The sequence below is a fragment of the Macaca fascicularis genome, chromosome 18 (genome assembly GCF_037993035.2).
Source record: "Macaca fascicularis isolate 582-1 chromosome 18, T2T-MFA8v1.1".
Lineage (NCBI taxonomy): Eukaryota > Metazoa > Chordata > Mammalia > Primates > Cercopithecidae > Macaca > Macaca fascicularis.
In genome coordinates this window covers 41,909,479-41,926,847 of record NC_088392.1, presented here as the reverse complement: position 1 = coordinate 41,926,847, position 17,369 = coordinate 41,909,479, and the positions used below count along the sequence as shown (strand labels likewise).

At 35.5% G+C, this 17,369-nt stretch overlaps 1 protein-coding gene across 5 annotated transcripts in view; it reads right to left on the bottom strand.

The window, feature by feature from the left end:
- The window catches only part of SMAD2 (SMAD family member 2), an 88,970-nt gene that overhangs the window by 26,900 nt on the left and 44,701 nt on the right, over positions 1-17,369 (bottom strand). For 2 of the 5 annotated variants that reach the window (XM_065533861.2, XM_045377859.3), the window contains 2 exons: positions 1,510-1,599; positions 280-473 (listed from right to left, as the gene is read on the bottom strand). In XM_065533861.2, the coding sequence (XP_065389933.1) occupies positions 280-473; positions 1,510-1,599 (284 nt within the window). Of the gene's footprint in view, positions 1-279; positions 474-1,509; positions 1,600-4,958; positions 5,018-17,369 lie in introns of all 5 variants that reach the window. The other 3 variants (XM_065533863.2, XM_074022341.1, XM_074022342.1) reach the window with 2 other exon arrangements.

Sequence of the window (17,369 nt, the reverse complement as noted above, 5' to 3'; positions counted from 1 at the left end):
GCTCTAAGCAGACTGCCAATCTACAGGATTTCCTGGATATGCACTTTCATGCCAAATCACATGCTACTCCAAGAAACAGACACATCTTTCCAAGATACGTTTTCCCATTAAAAATTTTTAAAAATAAAAAAAATTTTAATTACCACCAAATAATATGCACAATTTAAGGTAATTTATTAGAATTTACACTAAAATTTTCCTGGGTCACAAGATTACTTAAATATACTTAAGTTCAGGCATTTAACTCAAAACCAAGAAAAAAACTTGCATTGTTCCTACCTGGTGTCTCAACTCTCTGATAGTGGTAAGGGTTTACACATACTTCATCCTTTTTAAGATTAAAAGCATATTCGCAGTTTTCAATTGCCTTGAGTTCATGATGACTGTGAAGGTCAGGCCAGCGCCATAATCGGCAATATATAACATGTGGCAATCCTTTTCGATGGGATACCTGGAGACGACCATCAAGAGACCTATCGGGAAGCAAGGGGAAAACAAAGGAGGGAACTTTAAAAAAAAAAAAAAAGTGTAGTCGAATGGGCTAAATTAGTACAGCAAAAGCATAAAGAAAAGAATGACAGCCATTTAGTTAGTTTTAGTGAGAATCAAGAAGAAAAATGTACTATTTAATGGATCTGATAAAAGTATGCAGCAGCACTAGCAGATGTTTGTCATAAATACGTCACATAAATGACTCAAATGCCAATGAAAGGCTAACTACTTGGGAAAAACTGATTTTTTAAAAAAATAGAGTTTATGCAGTTACACTTGAAAAACTTCGTTAACTTCTATGTTTAGAAAATCAAACTCATTTTGGAGATGCTTCTAAGGGTATTAATTCTGGAGGTGACTGAATAGTCAAAAAAGGAACTAGTGTGAAGAATGATAAATACCAACAATGATGTGATAGTAACTTCCTCAGACTACTACAACTCATTACCCAGTTGTGACTGTTTTGAGAACTGAGGTATATATATGTAGTTCACAAATAAATGTGGATGGTGATGAATATGATGAGATGAAATGAACAAATACCATATACGCAAAAAAGAGAATGAAGTGATTTTAAAAAGTAACATAAAAATGAGTTAACCTACTGTTAATTGTAATAAAAGGGGTTCATTAAATATGTATTTATTAGTATAAAGATGAGATTTTGGTAACAAGAAATTTAGCAAAACTGATCATGTATCTACTTAAAAATTAGGCCAACAACAGATTATAATCTGATCTCAAGCTAAAATATATATATAGTTATCAAAATTCTTATTCTTTAGGGGATACAGCAATTTAAAGAAGATTCAAACTAGAATTGCATTGATTAAAACATCAGCTGAAACATTTAATATATTTTTTATACTGGCAAGCAGATATTTTAAATGCTATGCCTTATTTTACATTAAGGAAACATCCTAGGCAAAATTACACTAAGCAACCCCATATAGGTCTTTCAAAATATACCCCCCTCCCACAAGATCTCTAGGATTCAACAGAGGGCAGAATATTCACCTGGTTTGTTCAGAGAAGCTGTAAAGGCCTGTTGTATCCCACTGATCTATCGTATTTGGTGTACTCAGTCCCCAAATTTCAGAGCAAGTGCTGTGCATAAATTGAAAAACAAAAAATTGATGTGAACATGGAAGCATGGTTATTCAAAATACCATGATGTAAAACATGGAGAATGTACAGAATACTTCCTTCACCCAGAAAATATACAATTGCTTCACTTTTTCACAGGCATGTAGTGCTGGTTACTATATTTTCTATATGAAGGAAGCCAATAAAATGGAACATGTGACTCCAGATAAGTCATGATTATGTTTCTAAAATGTGAACACCAATGCCCTCTAGCTCAATGAATCATACCTATAATGCCCTTACCACTTTCCTCTATTCAAAAGATCTAAAACCTCTGCCATCAGCTTTACTAACAGTGCTTCATTTTATAATCCAATTTTTAAAAAAAATATCTAAAAACAGATGTCATCTGATTTTAATATAGAAAAAAATCCCCATAAAAATAGACATACATTCACAGTTAAGATTTTCAGGTTATTTGGTCATGATACTTTTAAGTTTCACTGAAAATTATGTTGCTCTCTTATCTCTAGAATAAACAAAGAAATAGACTTTGAAGTCATTCTAATTTAGTATACCACCTTAAAATTTTTCTCCCACATTTCCCTCGAGAATATGGACAGCTCAGAGTTAATTCTCCCTTTTTCCCTACCTCTACTTCATTTCGAAGTAACTTCTGGTCAGTGGGAGAAGGGAAAGAGAATTTAAAAGGAAGTTCTGGAATGGAACTTTGACAGCCAGTGTCTCAAGTACTAAGTTGTACTTTTCTGAAAAGTCCATTTCTCACATATTACAAAATCATCAAAACCTCAATGCGGAGAAAGAAGTATTTCAAAACATCTTTTGAAGATAAACCAAGCAATTGATTAAATTTCAAATTTACACATTGTTAGTGAGCTTAACTGGATCAACAGTTCAAAGGGCAATGGTGAGAAATGCTGGCTTCCTGTGGCCAGGCAACAGAACCACCTGGTATCCTTGGCTTTAGTGCTACAGGTGCTGTCACATAGCTATCAGGCTGCAGGAACACGTCATGCCCTGCTTTGGGGGCTACAGTGACTGGACAGTTCACAATAAAACCTGTTCAGAAATTTTCCAGCACCTCATTGAAGTATTTTACAGATTCTCTTGCTTTTTCAGGCTGCAAAATTTACCAGACTATAAAAGTCAGAAAAAGCCAGGTAAATTAAGGCTTAGACCTTTTCCTTTTTTCCAATGATATACTGATTTAAAAACCATGACATTAATGGTTTATTTAAAAGATATTTGTCAAATATCTATTGGAAACATATAGCACAATGTAGTTTAAATCACAATAGAATCACCTAAATTCTACAGACTTGCAAGTCTCAGTTTATGAAAGAAATGGTATACAGCAGACTCTTCTTTGAAAATAATTAACAAAAGTGTAGTGCAAGAGGCTATTCTGCTCTGCTATCAGAACATTTCACTCCAGTTATTCTGGGACTGACATGAGAACCAGAATCTAAAATAGAGCATGAAGTTTAATTTGTACTTTATTTAATCCTTGAAAGGAATCAGAGAAGAATAAACAGTAATTGTTAAGAACTTGCAATCAATCTAGAGGCAGGCAGATCTAGACCCCAACCCTAATTTGGTCACTTTCCAACTGCTGCCATAGGATATATTTAAGCCTCAGTTCCATCATTATCATGCCTAACAAAAAAAAAGGTTTATTTTAAAATATCAAATTTGCATCTAGCTAGTAAAATCATTACCTGTTTACATAATAAAAAATATTTTTTAAAATAAACCAATTTATGATAAAACATAGAGCCCTCTGTATCCAAGGGTTCCACATCCTTGGATTCAACCAACTGCGGATCAAAAAGTAACAAAAATAAATTTTAAAAACTAAAAAAAAATACAATTGAAAAATACAAAATTTAAAAACTATATGGTACAACAACTATTTATACAGCATTTATATTGTATTACATATTATGCATAATATAGAGATGACTTAAAGCAGGAGTCTCAGAGGCCACAGACTGATACCGGTTCACGGCCTGTTAGGAACCAGGATGCACAGCAGGAAGTGAGCAGCAAAGGAGAGACCGTTACCACCTGAGCTCTGCCTCCTGGAAGATCAGCAGTGGCATTAGATTCTCATAGGAATGAGAACCCTATTGTGAAATACACATGCGAGGGCTTTAGGTTGGGCACTCCTTAAGAGAATCTAACTAATGCCTGCTGATCTGAGATGGAATGGCTTTATCCCAAAACCACTGCCACACCGCCACGGTGGAAAAATTGTCTTTCATGAATCTGGCTTCTGGTGCCAAAACAGTTGGGAACAGCTGATTTAAAGTATGAGAAAATACGTGTAGGTTATACGCAAATACAATGCCATTTTATTTTTAAAATAAGGCTTACTGCAGCCTTGACCTCCCAGCCTCAAGTAGTTCTCCCGCCTCAGCCTCCTGAGTAGCTGGGACTTAGGCGTGTGTCACCACAGTTGGCTAATCTTAACACTTTTTGTAGAGACAAAGTCTCACTGTGATACCAGGGATGGTCTTGAAGTCCTGGGCTCAAGTGATCCTTCCACCTCAGCCTCTCAAAGTGTGGGATTACAGAAGTGAGTCAACATGCCCAGCCTTACAATGCTATTTTTATATCAGAGACTTGAGCATCCACTAATTCTGGTATGAGTGAAAAATCCTAGAACCAATCCCCCTTAGATAGTGAGAGTTGTATAAAGCAGCATCTAGATAAATGTAATTATAATTGTCAAACTACACAAAGAAACATTTTAAACATAACTAAAGAACACAAAAGTGCACTGAGCAAAAAGAAAAACATATGACCCTACACAGGAAGATACCATCATAGAGGTATTAATTCTACCAAATTTATATATTTGATGCAATCTCAATAAAAATAAATGCTTTAAAAATCCAGGTATTAGTCCAAATACTATAATAAGCCAAAATAAATAAGTATGACCAGAAAAATTCTAACAAAGAAAAGACTTGTCCTACCAGATTCTGAAGCACATTACAAATTCTCAATAATTAAAACAGTATGCAATTAGTAAAAGAATACACAAAACAGAATGGAGGTTCTACTTCCAGTAATGGCAGAGCAGCCTCAATTAGGCTAACTTTCCTTCAGATAACAATGATAAACTCTGAACAAAATATAATAATCAACTATTTGAAAACAGTGGAGACAGATCAAAAACAGACAAAAGCTGTAGAGAGGTCCACCCGTTAAAGCTGCAAACTGTACTGGATGAGAGCTGCATTTCTGTGGCTGTGTACCCAAGGGCACTCCCCAGTCACAGCTAGGCAGGGCAACTAGAATTCAAACAGAACACTGCAGGGGGTTTGTTTTTAGAAAACTGCAGTTTTACTGACCTAGAATCAGAGGACACATTTGGGGCTGCCAGAGAGTTTGAAAAAAGAAGGAAGATACCCTGTAAAGAAAGAGGCACAAGGGAAAAACATCAAAATGTGACTGTGAACTCTGCCCAAACTCAACTTTGCTCAAAGATACTTTTTAAAAGCTAAGTATATAGAGATACAGCATATTCACAGATGAGTCAATATTAAGATGTCCATCTGCCCTCATTCCCTAATGAATTGTTGCCGATTTGTTTTATATCTATTACAGTCACCGTTTCAGCAAAAATATTTTTGTAGCAACTGACAAGCTGATCTAAAATGCATATGGAAATACTAAGGATCCTGAGTAGCAAAACAATCTTGAAAAAGAATTACTGACCCATGGATGAATCTTGGGAATATAGTGATCAAAAGAAGCTGAACAGTAAAGTATCTACACTGAATGATTCCACTTACATGAAGTTCTAGAAGTGGCAAAACAAATTCAAAGTGAAAAATTTCAAACAGTGGTTGTTTCCAGAAGAACCACTAGGAAAGAGTATGAAAGAACTTTCTGGATGATTGAAACGTTCTTTATCTTAAAACACTGGTATATGCATTTGCTGAATCTAAGTAAATCGAATATATAATTTGTGCACTTCACCATGTGAAAATTTTACCTGAAAAAGGAAAAACACAGAAGAACACAAAGAAAAGTAAAAACCAAAACAGAAAAAGTCCCAACAAAAAATTCATAGGACAATTTAGCATATGATGAAGGCACCCTATGAATTGATATGGAAAGGTCTAAAACATGCTACTTCCTGTATTAAAAAAGGACAGGTAAAAAGATCTGTAATTACTCGCTAATATATGCATAAAGACACACATACATCATGAACAGTAGTTACGTGAGGTGCAGACAGAGTGGGGAGAGGTTCCAATGTATGTTTGTGTATATGCATGCTTGTAGGTGTATATACATACATAAACATACGTATTTTTGAGCCATGTGAATGCACTGCCTTTCACCAAAATTGTAAAAATAAAACAAGAAAATATTGCCAGAGAATTAAATGCAAATCAACATCTTCCCGACACTTCTATAAAAAGATACGGTTCTAAAACATCAGAGGCACATTACTTCCTATACTGCATCATCTAAAGCACAGTTTGGGCATTATAACAACAGACAAATAGTAACATGCCAGCCTGAGCCCTGATCATTCTTTTCTCACACAATGTCCTTTCTGTCTCACATGAACCTTTGGTACCAATTTTCTTCCATGTGCATTTATGTTAACTGCCCCTTCCTAGCCACCTTTTAACTTTACTACTAATTCTTTAATATGTCTAGCAAACCAGGTCAATTTTTAAGATGCCTTTTGGTAGGTTTTAATCAGGCAGTTTTAATCACCCACTCTTCCTTAAAGATTCTGTCTAACCACAATGTATTTCCCCGCAACACCCTGAGATCTCAAAGGCCTTTGTGTACCAAACCCAGCAAACAACATATTTGATGACCCAACTGGTATTTTCATAGTACAAAAAGTGGATTATAATATTCCTAGTCACATTAAATTATAACATTCTAAATAACACTGGTGAAAAACTGTATCTCCCAGGTTTTCATTTTGTTAATAAAAAGTGTAAGTTATAACTTGCAGGTATGGCCAGTTTCTAAAAAAATATTAAAAAAAACAAATGCAGGAAAAATTTTAGAGAACTAGCACTGATTGTAACAACTATATAAAAAGCCTTTTATACATTCAATAACTTTCACTAATCTAAGATTATCTACTTTAAAATGCAACATTATTTGTGTAACACTTGAAAATCCTCTTTCAATTTTATTTATAAGGGGCATCTCAAAGTGAAAAAAATGTGCATCTTACAAATATTTGATGACAATTATCTTCATAGGCTAGCTACTTTATATCAAGTACTGTGTAAGACAAAATGGATTATCGACCTCAAAGTAACCTGCAAGTTGTGTAAAACTAGTATCCATCACCTATTAAACTGATGTTAATTGGAAGATTGTGGGTTATATAACGGAGTATAAATTTGTCTTTCGGTTAGCGTATGTTTGCATTCAAGTACGTTTCTATACATTTAATATTAAAGGAAGTCCACAAGAAATGTCTGTACATTACTCAAATGTGAAAAACATAAACCTGTACAACATCAGGCTGTTTACAAAGTACTAAGGATAGAAAACAGGTCTGAAAATGTTAAACTAAGACTACTTGCTATGTGAAATCAACAATATAACCTAAAGAGATTATTAAGTTATAACAATGATAGCAATATCCCAAACACATTGGCTCAACATTTCCTAAGCTTATTTGACCATCTAACGTCAGAATATTCTTAAAACTCTTATGTACTGAAAAATATCAGCAAAAATTGGTCTCATAAATTCTGCCTGAACAAATTTGATATTGCTTACTAACAAATTAATGTGAAATATTACAATATGTTGAAATAAGATGTAACAGACCATTAACTACAATGATGTCCCTGCATTAATATGCAAATGAACAATCATACGTATATTAGTATCTCATGCAAAGTCCCAAAGTTCTTTGCATTGAACAGTTTCCTAAAAACAGATTATCCCCCAACAACTGTGTAATGTTCTTGCTTATATATTCAGCTTGAATGAAAAAGATGTGGGGAGGAGAGGTAAAACAGCTATTAAAGTCATAAATAAACTAAAATAGCAACTACATTTGTTGGCATACAGTATATTAATCACTAAACTAACAGGATGACTTGGTAGTAAACCTGATAGAAATCCTTATCAAATTTCCCTAGTAACAACTTTTACAGTAAGTATTTCAGTAAAACAAAGATTTTCTTCATCTAAGAATAAGCTAACTTTTGAAAACTGAAGTTAAAATTTAATATCTAGTGTACAATTTACAAAGTACACACTTGCCTACATATATACACATCTAAATTAACATTTTGCACTTTGTTCCAATCATCCAGATATTACATGTTTGTGTCAATTAATATACTACTTTTTTGCATTAAGGATATAGATATTTATTCACATCCTTGTTATGGAGAAAGAAAAGAGAAGCAGTGAGAAGCTGAAGAAAACACTCGTATCACAGAATCTCGTAACCCTTTAAACCAGTTTTACTGTTCCTACCATATCTGTAAGATTTAGTGCTGCAGTTAGACAATCAATATCGAAAGTAATAAACCCCACTGTTTTACTCATTTGTTATTTTTCATGATCTTCTTGCCTAAACAGTGTTTTTTTTGTTTTTTTTTTTTTTTAAGAAATCAAAAGGGGTAACAACCTAAGTTGTCACCTTGGTAAGATTAAAGCATGCTGAACACTCAGTAAAATTAATTAGCAGAATATTATCAACAAAAGGAACTTTCCTGAGGTTCCAGCTCGTTCAATACAGACTTCTAGGGGAATAATCTGTAACTATGCATCCATAATTATTTCTACTGAAAATAATCCTTTCATTTTTATATGTGACTTAAGACTAAAAGTTTAAACAGCTCAGGAATGAAGAGTTAATCACTGTAATAATTTTTCTAAGTCTCCATAATTACAAGTACTATGTGTGGCTGTGTATTTTATCTTCACTACAAATATAATTGAAAGACACAAAATAGACTGTAGTATTCAACTACAAATGTTTAAATGTTATTTATCACATCACTGAAAACAATGTGACTACTTTGATTAAATTTAAATTCTTAATCAATGATTAAGAATGATGGCCTTTTATTTGCCTCAGAATCCAGTCTCTTCCCTATATTGTTTGCAAAATGTAAACAATCCTGATTGAGAAACAAGTAGGTGCAAATGATTTTTAAAGTTGCTGTATTACAGATGCAAAAAACTGTATCTCTTGAAAACCTGAGATATTCCTGAATAAAAACTGAAAATACAAAAGAAATATAGTAAGAAATTTATTTCAAAAAGGTTGAATCATCAACAATAGCTGATAAGTGCTCACATTCCTTCATAATTAAGGCATAATTGGGCAGTAATTAAATCTGGAGACAGTTTAACAGGGTCCTTAACTGACTTAAACCTTCACTCTGTAGAAAATGTTTTTCGATTTTATCTTGTAGCAATGAAATAGTAACCATTCAAAAACAGGGTCACCAAATGCGCATCCCAGTATGTCAGGGTTTCATTCTAAGTTTCAAATCAGAACAGAACATGTCTACATTCCAGATACCCAAACTGTACACAGCTCTAAGTAGAGCTCATCACACAACGCTGTGGTACTGTCATTTGTTTAATTTTACAAGAACACACACAAAACAGAATTTTAAAAAATAAACTAATGCCAAGTCTTCCTAATCAATAACATAGTTAAGTCCAATAATATGTCCAGATATGTCACGAATAGCTTTATTCCAAGGTCTTTGATGCTCATATAGTAAGTACAATTTTAACAACTAATTCTATCACGAAAGTTTGCAGAAAGCTCTGTAGAGCTGGATCCCTACACGTTCTTAAGAATCAAGCAAATAGCCTGGGCAACAAAGTGAGACCCCATCTCTACAATTAGCCAGGCAAGGTGGCAAGTGCCTGCGGTCCCAGCTACTTGGGAGGCTGAGGCAGGACAACGGTTTGAGTTCAGGAGTTTCAGGCCACAGTGAGCTATGACGCACTACTGCACTCCAGCCTGGGTAACAGTGAGATCCCATCTTTTTTTAAAAAAAAAAAAAAAAAAAAAAAGAATCAAGCAAACTTTTGGAGAGGAACACCTCAGAAAAGAAAAACTCAACAGTTTCCAAGTATTTACTCCAACTTCTCAGATACTTCCATGAACAAGCTTTCCATCTTCTCCTGAGTTCTGTATTACAAAAAATTTCAAGCATCCATTAAAGTTATGCGTAAGCACCCTACATATTCATCAGCTAGATTCTGCAATTTGGATTTGTTTTCCTTTGCTCTGTCATCTATCTACTTAACCTCTCTATCCATCTCTTACTTTTTGGAACATTAAAAATAAGGTTGTACCTGGGCAGCCTGGACAACATGGTCAAACCCCATCTCTACCAAAAATCCAAAATATTAGCTGGGTGTGCTGGTGCACACCTGTGCTCCTAGTACTCAGGAGGCCAAGGCTTGAGCCCAGCAGGTGGAGGCTGCAGTGAAACTGCACCACTGCACTCACTCCACCTTGGATGACAGAGCTAGACCCTGTCTGAGAGAGAGAAAAAAAAAAGTTGCAGATACCACAAATCTAGACACTTAAGAATGCACATAAGTAGAGTTCGCGGTTCCTTTTTTCTTTAGGTGAAATTTACACAGCATGAGACACGTATCTTAATGGTACCATTTGAGTTTTCTCAGATGCATAGATTGTACACTTCTCAACCCTGTCAAGATCATCACCCACGTCCCTTTCTCAATGTCTGGCATCCATGCCCCCATCCCCAGAGGCAACCACTAATCTGATCTTTTCACCACAGGTGTCGTGTCTTCTGGAAAGTCTATGAATGGAATATGATACATATTCACTTGGGTCTAGCTTTTTTGACTCAGCATGATTTTGAGATTCATCCATGTTAATGTATATGATGTGTGTGTGTGTAGTTGTTTTCCATTACTTGAACAAGCACAATTTGTTTAGTCATTCTTACACTGATGGACACCTGACCTGTTGCCAGGTTTTAATTATTGTGAATAAAGTTGCCATGAATATTCAAGAAAGTATATGTCATTTTATAGAAATATGATTTCTTTTTTCTCGCGTAAATACCCAGAAGTGAAAATCTTGAGTCAGTGGGTAGATGCGTGTTTAGCTTTTCAATAAATCACCAGATATTTTTCCAGAGCGGAAGTATGATTTTACAGTCCTCCTTCTTTCAACGTACGAGAGCTCCTGGTTATTCCAAAGCCTCATCAACATTTGGTGTGGTCAGTCTTTAATTACAGGTAGTCTGATGATTGTGCAGTGGTGTTTCACTATGGTTTCAATTTTCATTTTCCTGAAGCCTACTGATATTACACACTTTTCCACTTCTTTACTGGACCTTTATCTTCAGTGAAGTAGCCAACTACTGTCCATTTTAAAATTAGGCTATCTTTCCATTACTGAGTTACAGAAATCTTTACAAATTCTAGATTCAATCCTTTCAGAAATGTTTTGCAAATATTTTCTCCCACTCTGACTTATTTTTTAACAATGGATTTTCATAAGATGCTTTGTATACTGATGGAGTCTAACTTTGCAGCTTTCATGGTCACTGCATTCTACATACTTTAAACAATTCTGTTTACCCCCAAGTCACAAATATATTCTCCTATATTTTATTGCTTTATAGTTTTAGCTTTAATTAGGACTACAATTTATCCAGAATTTTTTTTCCACTAGTATAAGGTGGAGTCATGTTCATTCTTCCATATGGATATTCAGCTGTTCCAGCACTATTTGTTGAAAGACTTTCCTTTCCCTACTGGGTTGCTTTGGCAACCTTGCTGAAAATCAAATAGGCACACAGTGTTTATCTATTTGGGGCTATCTTATTTGTTTTTATGTATCACACTGTACAGATTACTATGGCTTCAAGGTGACTCTTGAAGTCATAATTTAAGTACTCTAACTTATTACTGTGTTTTCCAATTCACAAGGGTATCGATCAGTTTACTGCATGGTAATTCCAACTTGTAGGTCTTCTGGGGTTGGTCTCCTCATGTTAAAGGGTCACATTTTGTTTGTTCTTTGTATGTTAAGTAATTTAGGATTGTATGCTAGACACACTGTGAATTTTATCTGATGGAAGTTAGAGGTTCTGTTACTGTCTTCCAAAAAGTCTTCGTTTTTGTTTCACCAGAAAATTAACCTGGTTGTATTCAAACCACAAACTCTGCCATGGAGCAATTCAAATCAGGCTGATTATTTGGCTGTACTGTCTACCGCACACATGTGGGGTCAGCAGGTGATTTTGGCAAAGTTTGTAGGCAGAATCCAGGGCTCTCTTTCTGAAACTCTCCTTGCTGATATTCACTCCTCACTCTCCAGTAGCTGTGATTCTCCCAAGTCCTACCTATGGTGCTTCAAGGCCAGAAAGACTTGGTTTTGTATTGGAATTTTAGCTACCCTGTACACTTTACGTGGACAAAAGCTGTACAACAGAAAATTCGCCTGCGCCATTTCCTTCTTCCAAGTGTCAATGCCCTCTAAAACATGCCTATTTTTGTTTATTCTCCAGTACTTCATGTTATTTTTAGAATTTTGTGCAGTTTGTTATTGAGGGAGTGTCAGTCTGGTAAGAGCATACCTGGCCAAATGAGAATCACAACTCCCTCTTCATTTGTTTAATTTCTCTCAGCAAGGTTTTGACATTTTAAGCAGAGGTCGTGTGTGTGTGTGTTTAATGTATTCCTAAGTAGTTGAGTACTGACGCTACTATTCATGAATTTTCTTAACACCCCTATTTGTCTGCTGCTAGTATTAACAAAAATACAATTGATTTTTAGACACTGAACCTATAAATTTGCAGCCTTGCTAAATTTACTCATTTGCTTTGGCGGCTATATTTATAGACTCCTTAGGATTTCATAAATAAATAAGCATGTCATCTACAAATAGAATTTTAAAACATTCCTTCAGATCTTTAAACCTTTTATCTTTTGTTTTCCCGACTCACTGCACTTGCTAGGTCTTCTATTAAAATAATAAAGACACAAGAGTAGACATCCTTGTCTTGTTCTTGGGGGAAAACACAGTATTTCATGATTAAGTATATCCTTAGCTGTTGGTGTTTCTTAAATACCTTTTATCAGACTGAGAAAGTATCTTCGTTTCTCATTTGCTGGAAGTGCTTATCATGAATGGATGATGAATTTTGTCAAACGCTTTTGATCAAGTGAGGTGATCTTACAGTTTTCCTCCTTGGTTAATGCAATGAATTACCTAGTTTTGCTTTGTTTTTGGTTTTGTTTTGTTTCTGCCAGACAGGGTCTTGCTTTTTCACCCAAACTGGAGTGTGGTGGCGTGATCACTGTTCACTGCAGGTTCAACCTCCCAGGCCGAAGTAATCCTCCCACCTCAGCCTTCCAAATAATTGAAACCATAGGAATGCACTACCATGCCTGACTTTTTTTTTTTTTTGCAGTGGAGATGGAGTCTTATGCTGCCTAGGCTGGTCTCAAACTCCTTAACTCTCAAGCAATCCTCCTGCCTTGGCCTCCCAAAGTGTTGGGATTAGAGGCATGAGCCATCGCATCTGGACTGATTAATTTTTCTTTTTTGCAGGGTATGGGACAAGGTCCCAATGTCTCATGCAGGCTGGAGTGCATTGGTGCAATCATAGCTCACTTCAGCCTTGAACCCCTGGGCTCAAGTGATCCTCCTGCCTCAGCCTCTGAGTAGCTGAAACCACAGGGGCATGCCACCATGCCTGGGTGGGTAATTTTATCTGTCTATAGAAATGAGGTCTTGCCTTGTTGCCCAGGCTGGTCTTGAACTCCTAGGCTTAAAGCAATCCCCCTGCCTTGGCCTCCCAAAGTGCTGGGATTACAGGTATGAGCCACTGCGCCTGGCTCACACTGATTAATTTTTGAAAGTTATAAACTAACCCTGCATTGTTGGAATATATAGAACTCAATTATGATGTATTCTTTTCTCATGTATGTTAGCGATATATTAATCTTTAACTTTTCTTTTAGTCACATCTTTGTCAGGTTTTGGTTTCAGGGTTATGTGAACCTCATAAAACAGCATTTTTCTGAGTTTATTCTGTCTATAAGATTGATGATATTTGTTGCACAAATGCTTACATTTACCAGTAAAACCATGTGGGCCTGAAGTTTCCTTTGCAGGAAAGTTTTTGACTATGAAGTCAACTTCTTTCATTGTTATAGGGCTACCCAGATCTTGTATTTCTTCATGCATCAGCTGGGGGTAATCTAAATTTCATCATTACATTTAGTCATCAAATTTAATGGCATAAAATTGTTTATAATAATTGCTTATAATATTTTTACTGTCTGTAGGACCTACCACGACAATTCTTCCATCAGTACTAATATAGGTCATTTGTGATTGTGGGCTCTCTGTCTTTTTCTCGATCAGTCTAATAAGCATTTATCTTTCCAAAGAACCCGCTTTTGGCTTTCTCTACTAGCCACTGATTTCTACTCTTTATTTTTATTATTTCTTCCTTCTACTTACTATTTTATCTTTTTAGGTAACTTTCTTTCCTAGCAGATTATTTAAAACTATAAAATTTTCCATTAGGCACTCTTTCAGCTACATCCCACATATGTGATATGCTGTATTTTCATTATAATTTGGTTTAAATATATATTTTACCTCATTTTTCCCCTAAATAAACCGTAAGTCAGAATTTTAAGGTTTAATTTCCATTTCTTAACAGATGTCTTATTGGTATTAATTTCTTATTCTATTGTTGGCGAGAAGATACTTTGGATTTCAATCTTTTAAAATTGACTGAGAATTGTGCCCTGTAAACAGTCTCCTGGTGAGGTTACCATGAACACTTGAAACGCTTGTATTTCTACTCATGTTGGGTTTAGTAGTCTATAAATACCACGTAGGTAGTTAATAATGTAACTTAAAACTTCTATGTCTTTACTGATTTTTTTGTTCTAATTGAACTCTCCAATTGTGGATTTGTGATTCTGTACCGTTAATTCTACTCAGTTTTGTTGCATGTATTTTTAAGTTCCTTTATTAAGCAGATATAATTTATTGTTATGACACCCTGATGTTGGTGATTTAGAGATGTCACTTTACAATCTTCTGACTCTGTTGCTGATCACCTGTCATTCGTATGTTGCATGCCATTTTTCACCAGCAGCTTTAAGACTCCCTCTTTCATTAGTCTGACCATGATACATCTAAGTGTGGTTTTCTTCTTATTTATGCTGTTTGAGTTGAATAAGAAATCCGACTCCATTTCTGATATTTGACTGCTGATAGGTTTTAAGCCCCACCATTTCCTCTTCCCCTTCTGCCTCGAATCTGGGCAAGCTGGTAAGAAAGCCCAGGTGCTCCACCTGTTGATACTAGGGAAATTTCAAACCAGGCAAGTCTCAGAATATGTAGTGTAAAAACCAGCTCACAGCCCCATTCCCTAATCACCATAAAACCCAAGCCAGTCTCCTATCACTGCTTTCTCAAGTCATTTTTGGACCAACTTGGAAGCCTGCCATGCTCTACCCAGAAAGCATCATTATGTGAGTAATAAACCTTTTCATGCCCTCTTGGTGCATGTAATATAGGTGACATCATTAGTTTCACACCAAAATCAAATTTTATATATAAAACCCCATCCCACATATAGTTCACACTTATAAGCACCACCTATGTACTAAGCTCTTACACATATTAAACTGCTTAATCCTTCAACAATGCCATGAATGAAGCATTGTTGTCCCCATTTGACAAATGAGGTAAGGGAAGCACAGAGACAAAGTAACATGTCTAAGGTCCTACAGCCAGCAAGTGGTAGAAACAGAGGCCACATTCTGAATTACTAACATTACTCCGCCCCATATATAGTTACTAAAAAGAAACAAGTAATATAAACATAGCAAATCAAAACTAAAACAGTAACACTGGTATATCCCAGGTAGGTAAAACATTTACATAACATGTTTAATTATAAAAACTGAAGATTTCACCGTAAGAGGTATTTTCTCAGGAAAGAAAATTTCTTTGGACAAGTAAATTGAGAGAGCCCCTTCCAAATTAAAATAAGCAGCTTAGGTTTCCAAATATTAATAACTAAATAAAAAATAGAGGGAGACAACAGAACTTCCATAATCACACTCCTATAAGTCACATAGTCCTATGAGAATAAAATTGACACGTCTACTCATCTTTGATATAGTATAGCCTTTCTTAGAAGAAGGACCAGGTGATGATTAAAAAAAACTTTCTCAATATTTTCTACCTCCACCTCCAAATGCTGTATTAAAAACTCTACTCCGAGATACTGCTTCATATTTCTGCTGCCTCTGAAAAACAAAATATCTCCCATGCATAAAATAGTCTCTACTATTGAAAAGATTTAAATATCAATTCTAAAAATGGTCGAAGTATTTCAAACCCTTCCAAATACAAACTTTTTACTTAAAAAAAAAATAAGCTAACACTGAAAGGGTTCAGGTACATTTACTTTAATAACATAGCTTATCGATTTTCTAGATTTAGTCATATTTTTATATATGTGTGTGTGTATATATGTGTGTGTGTGTATATATACTTTCCCCCCCAAGACAGTCTCTGTCACCCAGGCTGGAGCACAGTGGCACTATCTTGGCTCACTGAAACCTCCACCTCCTGGGTTCAAGCAATTCTCATGCCTCAGCCTCTTGGATAGCTGGAATTACGCCACCTGGCCCAGCTAATTTTTGTATGTTTAGTAGACACAGGATTTCACCATGCTGGCCAGGCTGGTCTCGGAACTCATGACCTCAAGTTATCCACCTGTCGCAGCCTCCCAAAGTGCTGGGATTACAGGCATGAGCCACTGTGTCTGGCCAATATATACTGTTTTTAACAATTAAAATAGTATCGTAAATGACAAAATAAATATAAAATATAAGTAACAAGTCATTCTAATAATAAAATAAGTGCATAAAATCTGGAATACATGGTTGGTCTCTGTATCTGTGCATTCCACATCCACGGATAGAAAGTACTAGAGGAAAAACTATATAAAATAGCAATACAACAATAAAGAATACAGGCTGGGCATGGTGACTCACACTTGTAATCCCAGCACTTTGGGAGGCTGAGGCAGGCAGATTGCTTGAGCCCAGGAGTTCAAGATCAGACCTGGCAACATGATGAAACCCTGTCTCTACCAAAAATACAAAAATTAGCCTAGCATGGTGGCACGCACTTGTAGTCCCAGGTATTCAAGAGGGTGAGGTGAGAGGATCACCTCAGCCCAGGTAGCAGAGATAGCAGTAAGCCAAGATTGCACTACTGCACTCCACTGGGCAACAGAGCCAGATGCTGTCTCCCTGCCACCTCCAAAACAAAGTTTGTGGGGTGGAAGTACATAGGTTATATGCGAATACTATGAGATTTTATATAAGAGACTTGAGTGTCTCCAGATTTTGGAGATATGGGGTATCCCAAGGATACCAAGGGATGACTGTATATCAAATATAAAGCAATGATTGCAATACAGAATGTGATTCCATGAAATTCAACTTTTTAAGTTATATAACGCTTTTATAACACTTGACTTTGATGGTAAAATGTTTTTATAATCTGACAATTTTTGAAAATTAGCATCCCACAAAATAAAAACTCAAATTTGTACAGCACTCTGAATGTGATAAACTGCTTTTATGCATAGAGGTTTATGTTTAGATAACATGTTAAAATGTTTAGGCAAATGTTTAAGCACATAGATTAATGTTTTATACTTGTGGATGCAAATTATATAAGGCATCATATAAAA